Raw genomic sequence first — 21297 nt, 5'->3', positions numbered from 1 at the left:
TAAACATTTATCAGCAAAATATTAATCAGATCACATGAATTATGTGCAGGCTGCATTCTCATATGCCCCTAAGCTGCTGACTGTAGCACTTTGGGATCCTTTTATATGATTAGACTTGAACTCAGCTATGTTAGGAATGCTTACTCTGGGTAGGGTCCTCCTAAGTGCACTCAATCCATCCTGACCCAACGCACAATGTAAGGCCTGCCGCTACTCTTTTTAGAAACGGTGTTTCCCTCCCAAAGCTCACAAAGGGTAATGTTAGGGGATTCCATGGTGTTTAAAGGCTGTGAGGGGAAGATAAAGTGAGTCCGGTTGTCTCTTTAAATCAACGCTGCAGAGCTGAGAAGGTAAAGCCTTGATCACACCTACAGTGATTTGCGCAAAAATGGAACGTAGCATCATCTGGATATGCATGCAACAGAAAAAAATCAGATTTCACCTTCTGCTACTATTTCTGTCAAGCTGTCTAAGCATATAATTTGATGCATATGTTCGATAAATCCAACGTATGCCCCACACAGAAAGCACTGCTACTGCCTCTGCAATGTAATGTTGTAAGGAAAACGCAGCGTTCAATTGGAAATTAATGTACTTTTGGTGTACCAAAACGCATTCACTGCTGGTGTGATCGAGGCGTAAGAACAATTTCCACCTCTGCGGCAGGGAGCCTGACCAAATAGGCGCACGAGAGCGCTTCAGACATAGCCTACTGAGTGAAACCCATTCCCATGGTTACTTGTGCTCTTTGATCGCTTCCAATCTTGGAGAGGGAAGCAAAATTGTCAATCTTACTATACTGGAGTGATAATTTTCAGCGCATCTCTAGCGAATGGTTTATTTAATTTAAATGTTGTCCTTTTTTATTCCACCCGCAGAACTCGGTCGCAGTCGCCTCAATCCATTTACCGCTGGCTGGTACGCCTAGCCCCTCTGCGTTGCAATCTGTTGATAACTCGACTTGCAAGCTGCAGTTTATTGTCTTTCGAAATGGGAAACTCTTTCCTTGCACAGGGAATTCGTCAAATCTTGCAGATGATGGAAAACGTAGGAGCGTTTCGACACCAGTTGCTTTCACCAAATTAGGTAAGAGGAAATGCATGCATTTTATCATCATGGCTCGGATGTCAACGCTGTCTACAACTATGATCTGTCGACAAACACAGGAACACGCACATGCATAAGAAATTGGAAAAAAAGTGCGCAGCTTGTAGAGATCTGATCCATATGACAAGTTAAACGCATAGCCTAATTCACACCACATTTGAATGATTTGTAAATGCATGTTATTTCCGTTACCACCCTCTTGATGATTTCTGTGCCAGATGTTTAATAACTTTTACATGTTTAACATAAACATGTCAATGAAAGATAAATACAAATAATGAAAGAAGGCAGAATGAATCATAATTGATGGCTGTCTGACAACAGTAACATTATTGTGTGTGTTTGTGTGTTCGTTTGTGTCCATGCGTCTTGGATGTTGCACTTAGACTTTCCACTTGGTTTCCCTAATGTAATGTTTTGCTTTCTTGCAGATAGGTGCACCCTCGGGAGCGCGGTGCACTCGGTTACCATCGCTCTCAGGCACTTCGCGCTGGGTGTAGACCCCACCGCAGCCTATTGGGATTTTGACCTGCTAGATGGGCACGGTGGCTGGCGGGCAGAGGGGTGCCACATAACAGACTCCCTGGGCAGCACGACCACCATTCATTGCACTCATCACAATAACTTTGCGGTGCTAATGGTGAGTACAGAAGTGACCTTATTACAATCCTCGCACAGGACACATTGTCCCCGGCTCTCGCGGGTTGTTGCTTATAATGAATCAAACACATGATTTTGCACGAATCAGTAGAGCCACGTGCTTTATCAAGCACTTCGTGATATTAAGGGACCTTTCCCAATTTTGCTTTATTGTTTGTTGTAGCCTAATCCTGCGGAGGAAAATGTAATGGGGAGATGCGCAATGGAACCATGGCTGGGATGGTATTACTCGTTTTTTGGAAACACGAAGTTGGTTCTCTTGTCTGCTACCTCTGCTACCGCAGCTCAAATCGAAACCGTGCTCAATAGAACGAGCGCCTTGTCAGTATTCGCCTGCAAGCGCAAGTGGTGTAGCCTGCTAATTGTTTGCAACCTTCTTCCACCGAAATGTACGATTGTAAAGCAAGCCATCTTTAAATCTTTCTCGCTCAAGTTGGTCATGGTGTTGTCGCTGTGTGTATTTCTGAATACCTTCTCCTGTCGACGTCTCCTATGAAAATAGATTTCATGAGGATAATACCGACAGCGCAATGTCATCGCATCGCTCAGTCGTTCCATAGTGCCTCTGCGCCTAGTCCGCGTTTGGACAGACAGGAATTCTCCGGATGTTTACCGAAGAGTGGGATTCGCTAGATTGGGAGGTTAGTCCTTATAGTGAATGAAAGTGGTGTTCTGTGGAATGACGGTGTTTTTCAGAGTTGCTTTAATCTGCACATTTTACGAGGCTGTTCAATTTCGTTATTTTTCCTATGAAATGAACCGGGTTTGAAAAGCAGAAATTGAAGAGTTGCTTTGTGAGACAGGGGAGAAAAAGCGGCATAGTGAGGGCAAGGGATGGTGTGCATGGAATACCAAGCTGTTGTCAAGTAGAGCGCAGATGTCAGATTGTCATTGCGTGGGGCTGTGGCAATGTAGGCTATCAATTTAATATACAACCTGGGCTATGGGAAATGCTTTTCACTGCATGCACTTGACGGCACGCCTTTATTGGGTATGTAGTGGCTGTCAGCGCACGAGCAAAGTGAGATCGCGAGACAATTTAGTGAATAGACCTGACAGCAGATTAATGATTTGAACGTCAAGGCCCGTCAAATGGAAGTGCTGGTCGTGTTGGGTGGGTGTAGCTGTTGCAGTCTGGTCTCTCTAAGGAGAGGATATTATGTTTTTTATTCGGGTGTTTATGCCAGAGACCCTGCGCGCCTTACTAATGCAATCACCACACCCGCAGTAGACTCTGCAGTGCCCGAGAAAAGGACCCATATTTACAGACTCGTGACATCACTCTCTTTTCGGCGCTATCTCTGTTGCAGTATGATTTCTCGCTCCTGTTTGGCTCTGGAGTACTGAACCTGTTGCATGATTTCCTCATGTCAAGCTGGAACTGTTCTGGTAATGTGTTTGATATATCACCATATAATCTATCGTTACCTGTTTGTTAACTGGTGTTAGGGACTATGATCATTGATGCAGGTTTGGACCACCCAAATAAACCTGACACAGCTGCCTCGATGCAGAATGACAACTCAACTGTGTCAATGCAAATCTAGTGATCTCAACAAGTTGTAAACTCTACCCAAACTTGTATTCTGGTCTCTAATACTAATGCTGAATAGATGCACTGTTAATATCAGAAAGAGCAAGCATTTAATTCAGACATTTTTCTTAGTGTATGTAGCTGTGGTATTATCATCTCAGATGTCCAGCATGGGCAGTTCTGCAGCACAGTGTGATTGGATGGTACAGTATTCACCTCTGAGGTGAACCACTGCCAGGACTGCAAAGAAGTAGAGCAAACATGACACGTCTGTTCTCAAATTTCCTCAAATAAGTGGACCACAGTCAAATCTCTGCTAGGTGCAACACGAGGATACCATTAGAGGACAAATCTACAACTTTTAACAGAATGACAGTGGGGTCAAACAATGAAAGACAGCTCTGGGAGATAGCAAGGTGAGAAAACCATCATCTCGTCTGAAAGGCACACGAGCAATCTCCAGCTCTAATAATGTATGCAGTTCTCATTCAGCACTTTGGGGCTTGTGTGGAGATGATTAGTCTACAAATGGCGTGACAGACCAATACAATTGTCCCTGGGGATTGGTATCCAGTTATGGTTTGTTATTTAAAAGCAATTTAATGAGATGCTTTTGACTTGGCTTAGGAAAATGAAATGTTAGTCTCTCGAGTAGACCTGTGACCAGAATGCTAAATGAAAGGGAGAAGGAGAATTGTATTGCAGGTGCTCTTTGTCGTCCTTGTCTTTTGGATTAGCCCCTGGATATGAAGAGGATTAGCCCCTAGATATGAATATTAATGTAGATGTGAAAACTTTGGGTCTTGGAATAGACAGCAGGTAAATTGTTAATAGCACCTGTTTCATTATTGTTTGTGAATACCAAATTAAATAATAAGACAGAAGTTGGTATTGGGCTCATTAAGGAAGAGACGGGGAGCTCCCTTGCTGGGTTGACTGTCGAGTCATAAATTGGAAAATCAAAGAGATTGGAGAGCCAGCATCATGCCATTCAGGTTTCAGCACCATGGACCGTTTCAATCACATGCTACTGAATACACCTTAATACCTTCAGTAGAATGCTGCTCTCCTGGTTTCAGCACCATGGATAGCCCCCTCTCCCCCCTCCCCCCCAAGCATCCTTATGAATCCCACAGTTCTATGTAAGATATGTTTGTTTCTGGACCTAAATGAAATTGGAAATATATGTTGTGGCATGCTGGGCCCCATGTTTCAACATCCTGGACAGTTCCAGTTGTGCCGTTGTCTTGCTAAATATGAGTCTACTCCTCTACGTAATGTTCTAGTCTATATCTTCTACGAGATGTTTGTTTTTTTAGTAACTGAAAGAGATGGTAGTGCGTACGGCCCAGTACATCACTGGGGCCAAGCTTCCTGCCATCCAGGACCTTTATACCAGGCGGTGTCAGAGGGAAGGTCCTAAAAATTGTCAAAGACTCCAGCCAGCCTAGACTGTTCTTTCTGATACCGCACGGCAAGCGGTACCGGAGCGCCAAGTGTAGGTCCAAGAGCCCCCCCCCCCCCGGAATGCCGCTGCTACTTTCTGTTATTATCAATGTATAGTAACTTTAATAACTCTACCTACATGTACATATTACCTCAATTACCTCCACACCGGTGCCCCCGCACATTGACTCTGTACCGGTCCCCCCGAAATATATCCCCGCTATTGTTATTTACTGTTGTTCTTTAATCAATTGATATTCTTATCTCTTTCTTTTTGTTTAGGTATTTTTAATAAAACTGTATTGTTGATTAAGGGCTTGTAAGTAAGCATTTCACTGTAAGGTGAATGACAGGGGGGGTCATTGTTGTATTCGGCGCATGTGACATACAGTTTGATTTGATTTTGACTCCCCAGGTTTCAGAACCATGGACAGATCCAGACACCCCTGCTCGCTCTAGCCTTCTTTGGGAATGCCAAATTATATAGTAAAATAAATTAACATTCTATTTGGATTGAAAATACATGCATGCTCTAGGTTTCAGCACCATGGACAGTTCCAGCTGTAGCCCTTCCCTAGCCCAGTCCATCCTCTCTGTGTGTGTTCTGTAGCCCACGAGGCCTGTGTCTGTAGGGCGGGCAAGGCTGATTCATTAATTTACAGCATTGCAGCCTGATCGTTCATCTTCATCAATGACAGTCTTTTTTCCTCTTAACCTGTGTGTATGTTTTTCACCGTCAAACATGCTGGCATTTTTAGATTGGTCTAAACATGAGGTATAGTCTGGGAGGCATGTTTTCTCCATGTGATTGCTCCAGTGCTCCAGCCTGTTTAATATGCAAGGACAGACCTTTACAGAGAGCAGAATGCAGGGAAAAGCCGGATTTGTCAGTATCCAATCATTACAAAGGCTCAAAAGTGGTAAGCCAATGGAAGAGGGTCTATTCAGAGATCTATTTCTATAGTCTGTAGGGCAGGCTGACTGTGTAATGCTGAGCGGACACACAGGGGGAAAAAGACTTGGTTCAGCATTGCAATTAATACTAACTGGGTTTTGTTTGGGAATGAAGCAAAGCAGGTGAGCCGTGCACTTTTAATTCCTAGAATACACTTTTTACCATGTAGTGCACAATCTAATAACTAAAACATGGAAATGAATCAACTATGCATACTGTAAATAAAGGACATATTTTGGGAGTGGATTGTAATCCTTATTGAGAGTATACCAATGGCAAGCAGGAGAGACAGTGTACACGTACTCCCTTTGTCTCATCCTTCTTATCGGTTGGCATCATTGTGGTGGAATTATGCATGCGCACGCACGCACACACATGCACTGCACACACAACCCCCCGCCCCACCCCTCCCAGCTGTGTGATAACGATGAGGGTTAGGGCAGAGCTGACGATTTGTGAGCCACTTACCCGTGCTTACCTCTGACCCCTAGCTCTCACCCACTCTTGTTTTAAAGATGGATGTGTACGGAGCGGACATTTCCATGTATGCGTAGGCGATCGGAATCACTACGCCTTCTAGTTTCTGACTGAGAGTCTAGGCTCATTCAGTCTGCTGCGCGGGAACATAGAATCAATTCCCCTTTCATATTGTCTGAGAGGAGATTTCCAAAGAGTTTTTGAGCTACTTAAGGACACCTGGGGATAGATTATCCTTTTAATTTGAAAGTGCCACAGTTGCTCAGTCAGTTTAACGCTATTATAACGTCTAGACTATTAAGAAAATCGAATTAATACACAGGTTAATTGTTTTCCTTTCCCCACATATTCAGATGCCATTCTGTTGGTATGATAGTCAGTAGTTTTTTTTCTTCACACGAAGCTGTTGGGTCGATGAAGAATCAGGCCATCTGTGTTATCTGCGGTTGTATGACAGTACCATTGAAGTTTTGATGACTGAAGTGTGTTGAAAGGGTGTAATTTCTTGCTCTGTGATACACACGGGCCAGGAGTGTTTCCTTACCATGCGACATGATCAAGAACATTTAGGGCACAGAGTTTTTCCTGGCCAGGTCAAATAGTCAGGAAAAATGTCTGGCCCCATATGGATCCTGATAAATGATGAGGTCACTTTTCTGATCTGGGACCAGTTTTAATAATCACCATACGCCTAGGGAGGTCTAGCAGAGTCAGTAATCCTCACTTCCATAACAGATTCCAACTTGCCAATAATTTGGCATGTGATGGTGATTGTTTTCACCCTGAATAATGAGTCTCAACTGCACGGCGTGCCATTCATTTGAACGTCAACAGATTTGCTGGGGCTTTGCTGTAGTCAGCCAATAGTCAGTGTCGGGGCTTATTTTTCACTGACACAACATATTGGATGGGATGGGAAAACCTCCCTCGTATTTGATCCTCCCCTTCTTTTGGTTACAAATGGCATTGCTTTTAACCTATTGTTTTTCAAATGACTGTTGCTGTCCTCGGCTAAGTATAGGAAAGATTATAACACTTCTGCTCCTAGCAAGAAGGATGTTTCAAATTAATATGTCTGGGTACACAATCATAGTTGGAGTGATCCAAAGAAAGTTAATAGGCTATTCAATGGTTTCACAGTTTTAATGTTGTTTCTAGAAAGCGACTGATTCATTGGCAGCTAAGCAGCGATATGCTTGTATGGACAGCACCATTGCGTTGCACTTCAATTGTAAAACTGTCCATGCTGATGAACGCTGTTTATAAATGATAATGGTGCTGTTGAAATGACATTTTTATTCTGATGTGATGTGTCATGCATAACTTTAACAGTGCTACATTTCAGTTGGCTAGGACATATGTTTTTACATGGGAAAGGGTTGAATAAGAGGAACCATTCAGTATAGATTTCTCATATGGAACCACACGCACGCACGCATGCACACGCACACACACACACACTGAGTGTACAAAACATGAAGAACATCTTCCTAATATTGAGTTGCACCCCCAACCCTTTTTGCCCTCAGAACAGCCTCAATTCGTCGGGGCATGGACTCCAAAGATGTCGAAAGCATTCCACAGGTTTGCTGGCCACGTTTACTCCAATGCTTCCCACAGTTGTGTCAAGTTGGCTCTCTTTTTGGTGGTGGGCCATTCGTGATACACACAGGAACCTGTTGAGCATGAACAACCCAGCGGCATTTCAGTCCTTGACATAAACCGATGCACTTGGCACCTAAATCTTTTGTCTTGCCAATTCACCCTCTGAATGGCAGTACAATCCATGTCTCAATAAAAAAAATCCTTCTTTAACATGTCACTTTCCCTTCATCTACACTGATTGAAGGGATCATAGCTTTCACCTGGATTCACCTGGTCAATTTATGCCATGTTCTTAATGTTTTGTACACTCAGTGTATATGTAAGTTATCATTTTGATTAAAGTTACTTGTAACCTTCATACTCAATTAATGTAATCTACAGTAGCAGTGAAGAGTATAAAAATGCATAAAATAATCTCATATTAGCAGATTCCAGCCATGTTAAGAGGAGGAATAGGGACCCTCTCCCAACAACTGTTCCCCACCAGCAGCCCTCCTAGCCATGGCCACTTCACTGTTCATCCACCCCAAGAACTGCCCCTGTCGAAATGAGGACAGGATATTTTTTGTATAGATTGTTTTGGGGCGACAAGGGCGACAGCTCTTCCTGGTGTACCACACATAACGAAAAACGCATTACAGACAAAATATTTTACAATTGACATACATTTGAAAACATGAACATGCGTAGGTGTAATAGGTGGCAGGGAACTCAGGCGCAGGAGAGTCAAATGGAGTGTAAAATGGAGTCTTTTAATAAAGTCCACGGAGTATGCTCCATAACACTAAATGTACATAAACACACAAACATGGGTACGAGGACCCGACGTGCACCTATACAACAATCACACTACACTGACAATAAAACAATCTCTGACAAAGACATGAGGGGAAACAGAGCGTTAAATACACAACAGGTAATGAATGGGATTGAAAACAGGTGTGTGGGAAGACAAGACAAAACCAATGGAAAATGAAAAAAGGATCAATGATGGCTAGAAGACCGGTGACGTCGAACGCCGAGCACCGCCCGAACAAGGAGAGGCAACGACTTCGGCAGAAGTCGTGACAGTACCCCCCCCCCCCTGACGCGCGGCTCCAGCTGCGCGTCGACACCGGCCTCGGGGACGACCCGGAAGGCGAGGTGCAGGGCGATCCGGATGGAGACGGTGGAATTCTGATAACATGGAAGGATCTAACACGTCCTCCACCGGAACCCAGCATCTCTCCTCCGGCCCGTACCCCTCCCAGTCCACGAGGTACTGAAGGCCCCTCGCCCGACATCTCGAATCCAAAATGGATCGAACAGAGTACGCCGGAACCCCCTCGATGTCTAGAGGAGGCGGAGGAACATTACGCACTTCAGCCTCCTGGAGCGGGCCAGCCACCATCGGCCTGAGGAGAGACACATGGAACGAGGGGTTAATACGGTAATGAGTGGGTAGTTGTAACCTATAACATACCTTGTTCACTCTCCTCAGGACTTTAAACGGCCCCACAAACCGCGGACCCAGCTTCCGGCAGAGCAGGCGAAGGGGCAGGTTTCGGGTCGAGAGCCAGACCCTGTCCCCTGGTGCGAACACTGGGGCCTCACTGCGGCGACGGTCTGCGCCAATTTTCTGGCGCCTTATGGCACGCTAAAGGTGGACGTGGGCTGCCTCCCAGGTCTCCTCAGCGTGCCGAAACCAATTGTCCACCGCAGGGGCCTCGGTCTGGCTCTGATGCCAAGGAGCCAGAACCGGCTGATACCCTAATACACATTGAAAGGGAGTAAGGTTAGTGGAGGAGTGACGTAGCGAGTTCTGAGCCATCTCTGCCCAGGCCACGAACTTCGCCCACTCCCCCGGCCGATCCTGGCAATAAGACCGCAGAAACCTACCCACATCCTGGTTAACTCTCTCCACCTGCCCATTACTCTCGGGGTGAAAACCTGAGGTAAGACTAACTGAGAAACCCAGACGCTCCATGAACGCCTTCCAGACCCTTGATGTGAACTGGGGACCCCGATCAGACACTATATCCTCAGGCACCCCATAGTGCCGGAAAACGTGTGTAAACAGGGCCTCTGCAGTTTGTAAGGCTGTAGGGAGACCGGGCAAAGGTAGGAGACGACAGGACTTAGAAAACCGATCCACAACGACCAGGATCGTGGTGTAACCCTGTGAAGGTGGAAGATCAGTCAAAAAATCCACCGACAGGTGCGACCACGGCCGTTGAGGAACGGGTAGAGGTTGTAGCTTACCTCTGGGCAGGTGTCTAGGAGCCTTGCACTGGGCGCACACCGAGCAGGAAGAAATATAAATCCTCACGTCCTTAGCTAAAGTGGGCCACCAGTATCTCCCGTCAAGACAGCGCATCGTCCGACCTATCCCAGGATGACCAGAGGAGGGTGACGTGTGAGCCCAATATATCAGTCGGTCGCGGACAGCAGACGGAACGTACAGACGACCAGCTGGACACTCAGGGGGAGAAGGCTCTGCACGTGACGCCCGCTCAATGTCCGCGTCCAGCTCCCACACTACTGGCGCCACCAAACACGAAGCTGGGAGTATGGGAGTGGGATCCATGGACCGCTCCTCTGTGTCATACAGCCGAGACAATGTGTCTGCCTTAACGTTCTGGGAGCCTGGTCTGTAAGAAAGAGTAAACACAAAACGAGTGAAAACCATGGCCCACCTTGCCTGGTGAGGATTCAATCTCTTCGCCTGCCGGATATACTCCAGATTGTGGTGGTCAGTCCAGATGAGAAAAGGGTGTTTAGCCCCCTCAAGCCAATGCCTCCACACCTTCAAAGCTTCTACGACAGCTAACAGCTCTCGGTTCCCCACATCATAGTTTCGTTCCGCCGGGCTGAGCTTCTTTGAAAAGAAAGCACAGGGGCGAAGCTTCAGTGGTGTACCCGAACGCTGAGAGAGCACTGCTCCTATCCCAGTTTCGGATGCGTCCACCTCCACTATGAATGGTAAAGAGGGATCCGGGTGAGCCAGCACAGGCACCGAAGTAAACAGAGTCTTCAGGTGCTCAAAAGCCCTGTTCGCCTCAGCCGACCACTGCAAGCGCACCGGGCCCACCTTTAGCAGTGAGGTAATGGGAGCTGCCACCTGACCAAAACCCCGGATAAACCTCCGGTAGTAATTGGAAAACCCCCAAAAACGCTGCAACTCCTTTACCGTGGTTGGAGTCGGCCAATTACGCACGGCTGTAATGCGGTCGCTCTCCACTCCTGAAGTCGAAATCCGATGCCCTAGGAAGGAGATGGATTGTTGGAAAAACAAGCATTTCTCAGACTTGACATATAGATCATGCTCCAACAGGCGGCCAAGCACCCTGCGCACCAGGGACACATGCTCGGCGCGTGTAGCAGAGTATATCAGAATATCATCGATATACACCACTACACCCTGCCCGTGCAGGTCCCTGAAGATCTCATCTACAAATGATTGGAAAACTGATGGAGCATTCATCAACCCATATGGCATGACCAGGTACTCATAATGACCTGAGGTGGTGCTAAATGCCGTCTTCCACTCATCACCCTTCTTAATACGCACCAGATTGTACGCACTCCTGAGATCCAATTTTGTGAAAAAACGTGCCCCGTGCATTAACTCAATAATCGTATTGATCAGAGGTAGCAGCGGGTAACTATATTTCACTGTGATTTTATTAAGACCTCAATAATCAACGCACGGGCATAAACCGCCATCCTTTTTTTTCACAAAAAAGAAACTCGAAGAGATGGGTGAAATGGATGGCTGAATGTACCCCTGACGCAGGGATTCAGAGACATATGTCTCCATAGCCTCCGTCTCCGCTTGCGACAGGGGATACACGTGACTCTTGGGATATGCAGCGTCTACCAGGAGATCTATCGCACAATCCCCCCGTCGAAGGGGTGGTAATTGAGTCGCCTTCTTTTTACAGAAGGCGAGAGCCAAATCGGCATATTCGGGGGGAATGCGCACGGTGGAGACCTGGTCTGGACTTTCCACCGTAGTAGCACCAACGGAAACCCCTAAACACCTACCTGAGCATTCTCGCGACCACCCCGTGAGAGCCCTCTGTGGCCAAGAAACAGTGGGGTTATGACAAACTAACCAGGGTAGGCCTAGCACCACAGAATACGCAGGAGAATCAATAAGGAAAAGACTAATCTTCTCCTTGTGACCCTCCTGCGTTATCATACACAAAGGTGCGGTTACCTCCCTGATAAACCCTGACCCTAATGGTCGACTATCTAAGGCATGAGTAGGGAAAGGCATATCCACAGGAACAATAGGGATTCCTAAACTATGAGCTAGACTTTTATTAATGAAATTCCCAGCCGCACCCGAATCTACTAGTGCCTTATACTGGGAATGCAGTGAAAAATCAGGAAAAGACATTAGTGCAGCAGAGGGCTCTGGATGAGAATGGTGCCTACTCACCTGGGGTGACGCCAGAATGCCCTGCCTGCACTCTCTATTCCCAGAGGAACCAACCCGGTACCGACCAGCAGTGTGCTCTCTGCGACCTTGAATGGTGCTCGAGCGGGAACCCCCTCGGGTCTCCCTGCGCACCATCCCTCCCAATTCCATAGGTTCGGGAGAGAGGGTGTGGGAGGATGGAACAACCAGACCCCGATCTAGACGTCCACGAGTAGCCAGCATGTTGTCCAGCTTGATGGACATGTCCACCAGCTGGTCGAAGGTGAGGGTGGTGTCTCTACAGGCCAGCTCCCGACGGACGTCCTCGCGTAGACTACAACGGTAATGGTCGATCAGGGCCCTGTCGCTCCATCCAGTGCCGGCAGCCAAGGTCCTAAACTCCAAAGCAAAATCCTGTGCACTCCTCGTCTCCTGCCTCAGATGATAGAGAAGCTCACCCGCTGCTTTGCCTTCAGGTGGGTGATCGAATACTATCCGGAATTGGCGGGTGAACTCCTCAAAATGGCCCAGCGCCGCATCCTCCCTACTACACACAGCGCTGGCCCATTCCAGGGCTTTCCCGGTGAGGCATGAGACGAGGGCGGAACTCTTCTCACGGTCAGATGGTACTGGGGAGGCCGTGGCTAGATACGAGTTCAGTTTAAGGAGGAAACCCTGGCAGCCGGCAGTATCTCCGTTGTATCCCGTAGGTAGGGATAAATGGATCCTCGATTCCGGAGAGGAAAAAACGTTCACGGGAGATTCCGGTTGTGGTGGTGGTGGCGCTGGAGAAACTCCCTGTCTCTCCCAGCGATCCATTTTCATGACAATGTGATCCATGACGGAGCTGATAACGTCAAGCTCCCTCGCTTGTTCCTGAACGCGTTCCTCCAGCTCCATGGGCATAGTGTCCTCTCCTGCTGACTTCATATATTGGTCAGAGATTCTGTCATGCATAGGTGTAATAGGTGGCAGGGAACTCAGGCGCAGGAGAGTCAAATGGAGTGTAAAATGGAGTCTTTTAATAAAGTCCACGGAGTATTCTCCATAACACTAAATGTACATAAACACACAAACATGGGTACGAGGACCCGACGCGCACCTATACAACAATCACACTACACTGACAATACAACAATCACACTACACTGACAATAAAACAATCTCTGACAAAGACATGAGGGGAAACAGAGGGTTAAATACACAACAGGTAATGAATGGGATTGAAAACAGGTGTGTGGGAAGACAAGACAAAACCAATGGAAAATGAAAAAAGGATCAATGATGGCTAGAAGACCGGTGACGTCGAACGCCGAGCACCGCCCGAGCAAGGAGAGGCAACGACTTCGGTAGAAGTCGTGACACATTACAACTAGGTCAGATACGGGAGAGACGTTGTGTTGTGAGGTGTTGTTTTATTTGTTTTTTAAAGCTAATTTTGCTGTTTGCTTGAGTAATTTGAGATGGAAGGGAGTTACATGTGATCATAGCTCTACATAATACTGTGCTTTTCCTTGAATTCTGTCCTGGATTTGGGGAGTGTAAAGAGTCCCCTGGTGGCATGTCTGGTTGGGTAACTATGTCTGTCAGAGCTATACGCAAGTTGATTATACAGACAATTTGAACATTTAAACACTTCTCACAAAAGCAAGAATTGATGCAGTTAATCTCTCGTCAACCCTCAACCAGGAAAGACTGGCATGCATGTTGTTGATGTTAGTTTTGTATTTGCAGTTAAGGGCAAGGTGTGCTGCTCTGTTTTCAACCAGCTGCAGCTTTGCTAGATCTTTCTTTGCTGCACTTGACCATATTACTGGACAGTAATCAAAATGGGACAAGAACAGAGCCTGAACAACAAGTACAGTTGTTTTTTGTGTCAACAACACAGACCATATTTCAGAGCAGACATACCCCTCCCCATCTTAACAACTTTGTCAATATGACTTGACCATGACAAAGAAAAGCAACATTACATGATATACCTAGGAGTTTAGCTTCCACAACTTTCTCAGTGGTCACACCCTTCATACACAACTCCAGTTAAGGTTTATGTCTTCGATGATGTTTTGACCCAAATACAATCCTTTTTGTTGTAACTTTATTGAAGACCAGTTTATTATTAATCACTGACTGTAGCTCCTGATTTAGAATGTCGATGGGCTCACTGGGTTTGGGTGCTGACATGTCGAGTGGCAAATCATTTGTAAATATAGAGAAGAGTAATGGCCCAAGGCTCGAACAGTTCTCACAGTTAATTTCTTAGAGGTGCATGCTTGTCAACAATTGGCATAAATCATTTTACAAACTTCCAGTGCTGCATCTAGACTTACTTCCTCATAAACATCAGACCAACATACTTTTTATTCTTCAACATAAGAGTCCCGAGAGAACGTTTTGTATGATCTCTTATAAATGACTTTAGGCCCAACATTTGTCACTTTGCCTTTCTTTGCTATTGCCACAATGTCATGGTCACTACAGCCAATGGGAACTGATATAGCTTTGGAGCAAAGCTCTGCAGCATTCGTGAAGATATGATCAATAAAAGTGGATGTCACAGATTCAACATTATTGGTATGCACTCCAGTTGGTTGAGTGATAGCCTGGGTCATATTATAGGTATTAGTCAGTTAGAAGCTTCCTATAGAGAGGACACCTGGTGGCTAATCAGTTGATGTTCAGGTCAAACCACACATCACTATCAAGCATTTCACAAACATTACCTAGATACTGATGGTTATCACTCTGTGGCCTGTAGCAACACCCCAAAATAATAGGCTTTAGATTAGTCAGGTGAACCTGCAATGACAACACTTCAATAACACTTGACATGAGATCTTCTCTAAGCATTACAGGAATAAGGCTCTGAATATATACAGCACCACCTCCCCCACAGGCATTCCTGTTTCTTCTGTAGATGTTATATCCTTGTATTGCTACTGCTGTATATTCAAAATAATTAAGTGTCTCGGAAATGGCTAATATATTCATCTTATCCGATGTTAGCATGTTATTGATTTCATTAAGCTTATTTCTAAAGGCTACACATATTTAAATGGGCTACTTTTTGCCCTTTCCTGTGTAGCTTATCAGAGATAGACATATAGAAAAGAATAAACAAAGCAACAGAAAAAACATTCTTAAGTCAATTAACTAGTTGTGTGTGTGTGCTGCGGGGTTGAAGCTGTGAACCCACAGGCTTGGCTCTCTCATCCCTTCCAGGCTTTTTGGAGGGAGGGTGGACAATGAGCCTGTCATTGTGGATGTAAGCAATGTCTCCACGGACTCTGGCAGCTTTCCTGGCTGGGATAAGTTCTGTCACAAACTTCAAAATGAGCGGACCAATGGCCCAGCGTGCATTGATTTCCACATCTTTTTAATACAAAGTGAAACTAAACAACAAAAAAATACCATACCGACGTAGTGCCCAAACACACTAACACAAACAATATCCCACAAAGCAGGTGGGAGATAGGGCTCCCTAAATATGATCTCCAATTAGAGGCAACGATTACCAGCTGCCTCTAATTGGGAACCATACAAAACCACCAACTTAGGAATACACATTCTAGAACACCCCCCTAGTCACACCCTGACTTAAACCACTATAAAGAATCCAAGGACTCTCTATGGTCAGGGCGTGACAAGTTCTCTGCTCTTCTGGTGCACAGCTTCAGGATAGTCCTCATTGAGGAAGATGTATGTTTCTCTCAATTTCTTGGCTCTGTTCAGAACAATTACCTTGTCCTTGAACCGCAGGAACTTGACCAGTATCAGCCTGGGCCTGTCACTTGGGCCGGTTTTCCAGTCCTGTGGGCGCGCTCCACCTCAGTCTTCCTGTGACCCGTCTTCAGTTTCTCAGTGATTATTTCCCTCACTTTGTCCTCAGACTCCGTCCAGATCTCATGTGGTGATTCTGCAATTCCGTCCACAACAATGTCGTTCCGCCTTGATTGGCCTGTTTAAACTCATTGAGCTGACCCTTGGAGTACTGCAAACTATCTTCAGGTTCTGGACTTTTCTGGTCAAATCGTCCATTATTTTATTAGTTGACTCGACCAGTTTTTTTTTTGCCTAAAATAACCTTGTCCTCAATGGTACTTCCACCGGCTTTGGTCTTTGTCATGGTAGCATTGTAGGTTAACACTGGCAATTCCAGCCAGCACAGCTTGCAGGACCGATGGAAATAGCAACAAACAGCAGGGATTTGAACAGCCACAAGCCCGGGACTATCCGCGCTCCCAGCCATAAGGGTTAACCACTTTGTGGGCTGTGTTCAAACTGTCAAGGGAACCTCGCTAGGCGCCATGCAGCAGCTCTTCAGACTTTAGGGTTTGGCAATATCCCGGGACAGATAGTAGCTGCCTCAGCAAATGAGGCTCACCACATCGCGGGAAACAAATGAAGCAGGTAGGCTAGTTTCGATTGGAGAAGGGCTTGGGGATGGCTCTTGCTATTGTGTATCGCTTTAACTGAAACGGACAGCACATTATTTACACATGCTGGCTGATCTAGACGAACACATTTCGAGCTTATTTTGCGTCCATTAGGGCCATGTACAGTGTGATCCAGCTCAGCACTGGCTGGCTGCAGGTCTGCCTCAAGGGGCCAGGGTTCCGGTTCGAGAAGCACAGTTTTGACTGCTCCTACAGTCTTGCTTCGGTACTGCAGTTTAACTGATGCCCGGCCCATAGACAGCCACATAGGGAAGTCAGATTAGAAAATTCCTAATAAGACAGTCTGCGCCTTTGTGCGCAAAACATGCACTGAATTATTCAAATAATTGTTTCTGTGACAGATTTTGTCTGTCACTCACGGCCAAAGATATTAACAATTTACATTCATCCAATGTCTGCCATCTTTTTAGATAAAGTGATGACATTGTCGCTGCTCGCGCTGCTCCCTGTGCGCACTGAGTGCTAGTGCGCATGTGAAGTTGGGCCGTGTAAACCAGATGCAACCGGGTTATAGATGGTTCATGAATCGGCTAATGCGAACGTGAGTGGCTTACATTGAAAACAAAGGTCAGACATCTTGGACACAGTCTCTAGTTATTTTATACCTCAATGGTCTGCCTGTCTCGTCAGCCAATACACTGTTTCCCAGAATGTCCCCCCTCCTGGGGTGGGCTGGTTGCAGCTGCTCCCAGGCCCTGAGCAGAGGATATCACCACAGACAGTATCACATCAAGGCTGGGGTTGAAAGGACATGGCTATTGTACTGTGGATGGGGGGGGCAGGCAAACGGTTGCTCCAGCCAAACGGTTGTTTCTTCTCCACAATGAGTCTGGATTTGACTCCCTCCCTTACCCTTCTAGAATGTGAACACATTCAAACCGTCTAATTGGTCCCAGAAACCGATGGGTTGGGCCAGAGCCAGAACAAATGTGGGTAAAGTGAAGTTTTGAAAATTCACCATTGGTTTTGAAACTCTGGTCCAATTGCTGATGATTGTGTTTTGTACAACGGCCATCGTAACCAGAAACGACTTCAAAGATGACAGATTCAGACTGAAGTATGTAGCGATCGATAGAGCAGCAGAAATAATTCAGTGTGAGTCGTCAGCAAGGCTATTAGAGAAAATGAAAACCAAAATAAAAACAACATTTTGAAAAAAAATTTAGTAAACTGAAATAAATAAACTGAAATGAGGGCCTCCCGGGTGGCGCAGTGGTTAAGGGCCACCAGAGACTCTGGGTTCACACCCAGGCTCTGTCGTAACCGGCCGCGAGCAGAAGGGTCCGTGGGGCGACGCACAATTGGCCTAGCGTCGTCCGGGTTAGGGAGGGTTTGGTCGGAAGGGATATCCTTGTCTCATCGCGCACCAGCGACTCCTGTGGCGGGCCGGGAGCAGTGCACATTAACCAAGGTTGCCAGGTGCACTGTGTTTCCTCCGACACATTGGTTTGGCTGGCTTCCGGGTTGGATGCACGCTGTGTTAAGAAGCAGTGCGGCTTGGTTGGGTTGTGTATCAGAGGACGCATGACTTTCGACCTTCGTCTCTCCCGAGCCTGTACGGGAGTTGTAGAGATGAGACAAGATAGTAGCTACTATCAATTGGACACCATGAAATTGGGGAGAAAAAGGGGGTAAAAAAAGAAAATAAATAACTGAAATGAAAAACATTGTAAAAACTAAAACTATCTTTGACTATAAACCTAACAACATTTTTATAAAAACCATCCTAAATTATGGTTATTTCTAAACTTTGAGCAAAAATCGAATGGGGTTTTCAAGCTTTTTTTTCTGATGGGGTTTTCGAGCTTCTGAATCTGGTGGGTAAATGCTGGCAATAGATGCCGATGTTTCAAATAAGCCTAGCTTGTGCATCGTTATCACTAGCTATCACTAACTAACAGGGAAGAAATCGTAGGGTGAGCACGGTGCGTGACTGGGCCAAGCTTGACCAACTTGTGAAGTTGGCCCACACCGACCAAATTCAAACTGAAAGCCAGTCACTCTCTGATGTGGTGCCATGCCTTCTCAACCTTCAGTCAACTACTGTTGCAAAACAGTTGGCACAGGTCCTCCTGAAGTCACTGTGTGAGCGCTTCGCATGCATACTGAATCCTCTGGCAGCCAACTTTGATCCAACCCCTGCAGCAGCTTGCCTGATGGACCCAAATGTGTCTCTGGCACTTTGCTAAACATAGATGGAACCACTGATGAGTCTTTTGCTTTACTTCAACAAATCAGAAAGTACAGCAGCGGAGCAGCAGGACACCAGGAAGATGCCAGCACGATGAATTCAGCAAGCATCTCGACCACAGTGCTTCAGAAATATAGCTTCCTCACATTGAAGATTGGGTCTGAGGTCAACTGTCCAGCTGGAGGGTCAATCTGGCAGGGCATTAAGTGCAATGTGTGATCTGCGGAAATACTTGGAAGAGGTAAAGAGGGGCATGTTGACAGAGTCACCTCTCCAGCTCTGGCAGGCAAGAATGGTTGTTTATCCTAAGCTTCACCCTGTGGCGCTGGATCTGGTTTCTGCCCATGTATCCCAGGCATTCGTGGAGAGAATATTCTCTGTCTGTGGTCAACTGTCGTCAGGCATGAGAAACTGAATGACCACCCCCCCGGAACACAGTCTTATTGAAGATGAACCAGAAAATCTTGGTTGGTTGAACAGAAACACACACACACACACACACACACACTGGCTGGCTATGAACTGATAGATTTGTGTAGCAGTGTTGTATTGCTTATATTTTTGCTGTTGCAGCTGTTTTTATTGACCCTATTTGAAGGGGTTAGTCAGTGATAGATGTTTAATATTACATAAACGTAACATGTCAAATATGCCATGACTTAATTTTTCCCCCCTCTCTCTTTCTGTCAGATAAAGGCAACGTTATTTGATTCTTCTTACATCTACTACTAAAGTTAAAAAAGTATTGGATTGTGTAAGCATTGGCAAGAGAGTTTCCTTCTGCCATATTTCTTGCACCAGTCTAGGTGCTTATCCTTTAAATCCAAGTCACATTAGGATTGATTTATAATTTGAACCTAACTAAAACAATGTCCTGGCAATGGATTTGTATGGTGTCCTGTAGTGACCAAAACCCAGTGTTAGGATGGGCAGCGCCATTGAGGACTTTCGTCGCTTTGATTTAGTCAACTGGGTAGGACTTCCAAATTGATTGGCTGATCCCTTCTGATGACCGGGTTGACATGACCTGATGACTCAGTTGGGGAGTCGTGACAGCCGGGTCATCAGGAGGGATCAGCCAATACATTTTACTTGTAAAGAAGAAAATTTACTTCCAAGATGGAGATGGCCTCAATGACGCTGCCCATGCTCTCACAGACGCCATCATGGCACAGATACAGAGATGTTATGTCTATCAACGTCTATGATCCTGGCCCATCACCTTTTGGACAGTTGAAGTCGGAAGTTTACATACACCTTAGCCAAATACATTTAAACGCAGTTTTTCACAATTCCTGACATTTAATCCAAGTTAAACTGCCATGTCTTATGTCAGTTAGGATCACCACTTTATTTTAAGAATGTGAAATGTCAGAATAATAGTGGAGAGAATGATTTATTTCAGCTTTTATTTCTTTCATCACATTCCCAGTAGGTCAGAAGTTTAAATACACTCGATTAGTATTTGGTAGCATTGCCTTTAAATTGTTTAACTTGGGTCAAAGGTTTCGGGTAGCCTTCCACAAGCTTCACAAAATAAGTTGGGTGAATTTTGGCCCATTCCTCCTGACAGAGCTGGTGTAACTGAGTTTGTAGGCCTTCTTGCTCGCACACATTTTTCAGTTCTGCCCACATATTTTCTATAGGATTTAGGTCAGGGCTTTGTGATGGCCTCTCCAATACCTTGACTCTGTTGTCCTTAAGCCATTTTGCCACAACTTTGGAAGTATGCTTGGGGTCATTGTCCATTTGGAAAACCCATTTGCAACCAAGCTTAACTTCCTGACTGATGTCTTGAGATGTTGTTTCAATATATCCACCTAATTTTCCTACCTCATGATGCCATCTATTTTGTGAAGTGCAGCAGTCCTTCCTGCAGCAAAGCACCCTCACAACATAACGCTGCCACCCCCGTTCTTCACGATTGGGATGGTGTTCTTCGGCTTGCAAGCCTTCCCATTTTCCTCCAAAAATAATGATGGTCATTATGGCCAAACAGTTCGATTTTTGTTTCATCAGTCCAGAGGACATTTCTCCAGAAAGTACGATCTTTGTCCCCTTCTGGCTTCTTCCTTGCCGAGCAGCCTTTCAGGTTATGTCGATATCGGACTCATTTTACTGTGGATATAGATACTTTTGTACCTGTTTCCTCCAGCATCTTCACAGGGTCCCTTGCTGTTGTTCTGGGATTGATTTGCACTTTTCGCACCAAAGTATGTTCATCTCTAGGAGACAGATTGTGTCTCCTTCCTGAGCGGTATGGCCGTTGCGTGGTCCCATGGTGTTTATACTTGCATACTATTGTTTGTACAGATGAACGTGGTACCTTCAGGCGTTTGGAAATTGCTCCCAAGGATGAACCAGACTTGTGGAGGGCTACAATTTTTTATCTCAGGTCTTGGCTGATTTCTATTGATTTCCCCATGATGTCAAGTTAAGAGGCACTGAGTTTGAAAGTAG

The 21297-nt window shown here is 45.8% G+C and overlaps 1 protein-coding gene across 2 annotated transcripts in view; it reads left to right on the top strand.

The window, feature by feature from the left end:
- The window catches only part of LOC110526836 (adhesion G protein-coupled receptor A3), a 286855-nt gene that overhangs the window by 210822 nt on the left and 54736 nt on the right, over positions 1 to 21297 (top strand). For both annotated transcript variants that reach the window (XM_036982670.2, XM_036982667.2), the window contains exons 13-14: positions 879 to 1086; positions 1539 to 1747. In XM_036982670.2, coding sequence (XP_036838565.2) covers positions 879 to 1086; positions 1539 to 1747 — 417 coding nt within the window. The remainder of the gene's footprint in view (positions 1 to 878; positions 1087 to 1538; positions 1748 to 21297) is intronic.

Source organism: Oncorhynchus mykiss, chromosome 1 (genome assembly GCF_057628025.1).
Source record: "Oncorhynchus mykiss isolate SJ-2025 chromosome 1, ASM5762802v1, whole genome shotgun sequence".
Taxonomy (NCBI): Eukaryota; Metazoa; Chordata; class Actinopteri; order Salmoniformes; family Salmonidae; genus Oncorhynchus; species Oncorhynchus mykiss.
The sequence above is the reverse complement of the archived record's forward strand: the minus strand, read 5'-3'. Positions and strand labels throughout refer to the sequence as shown.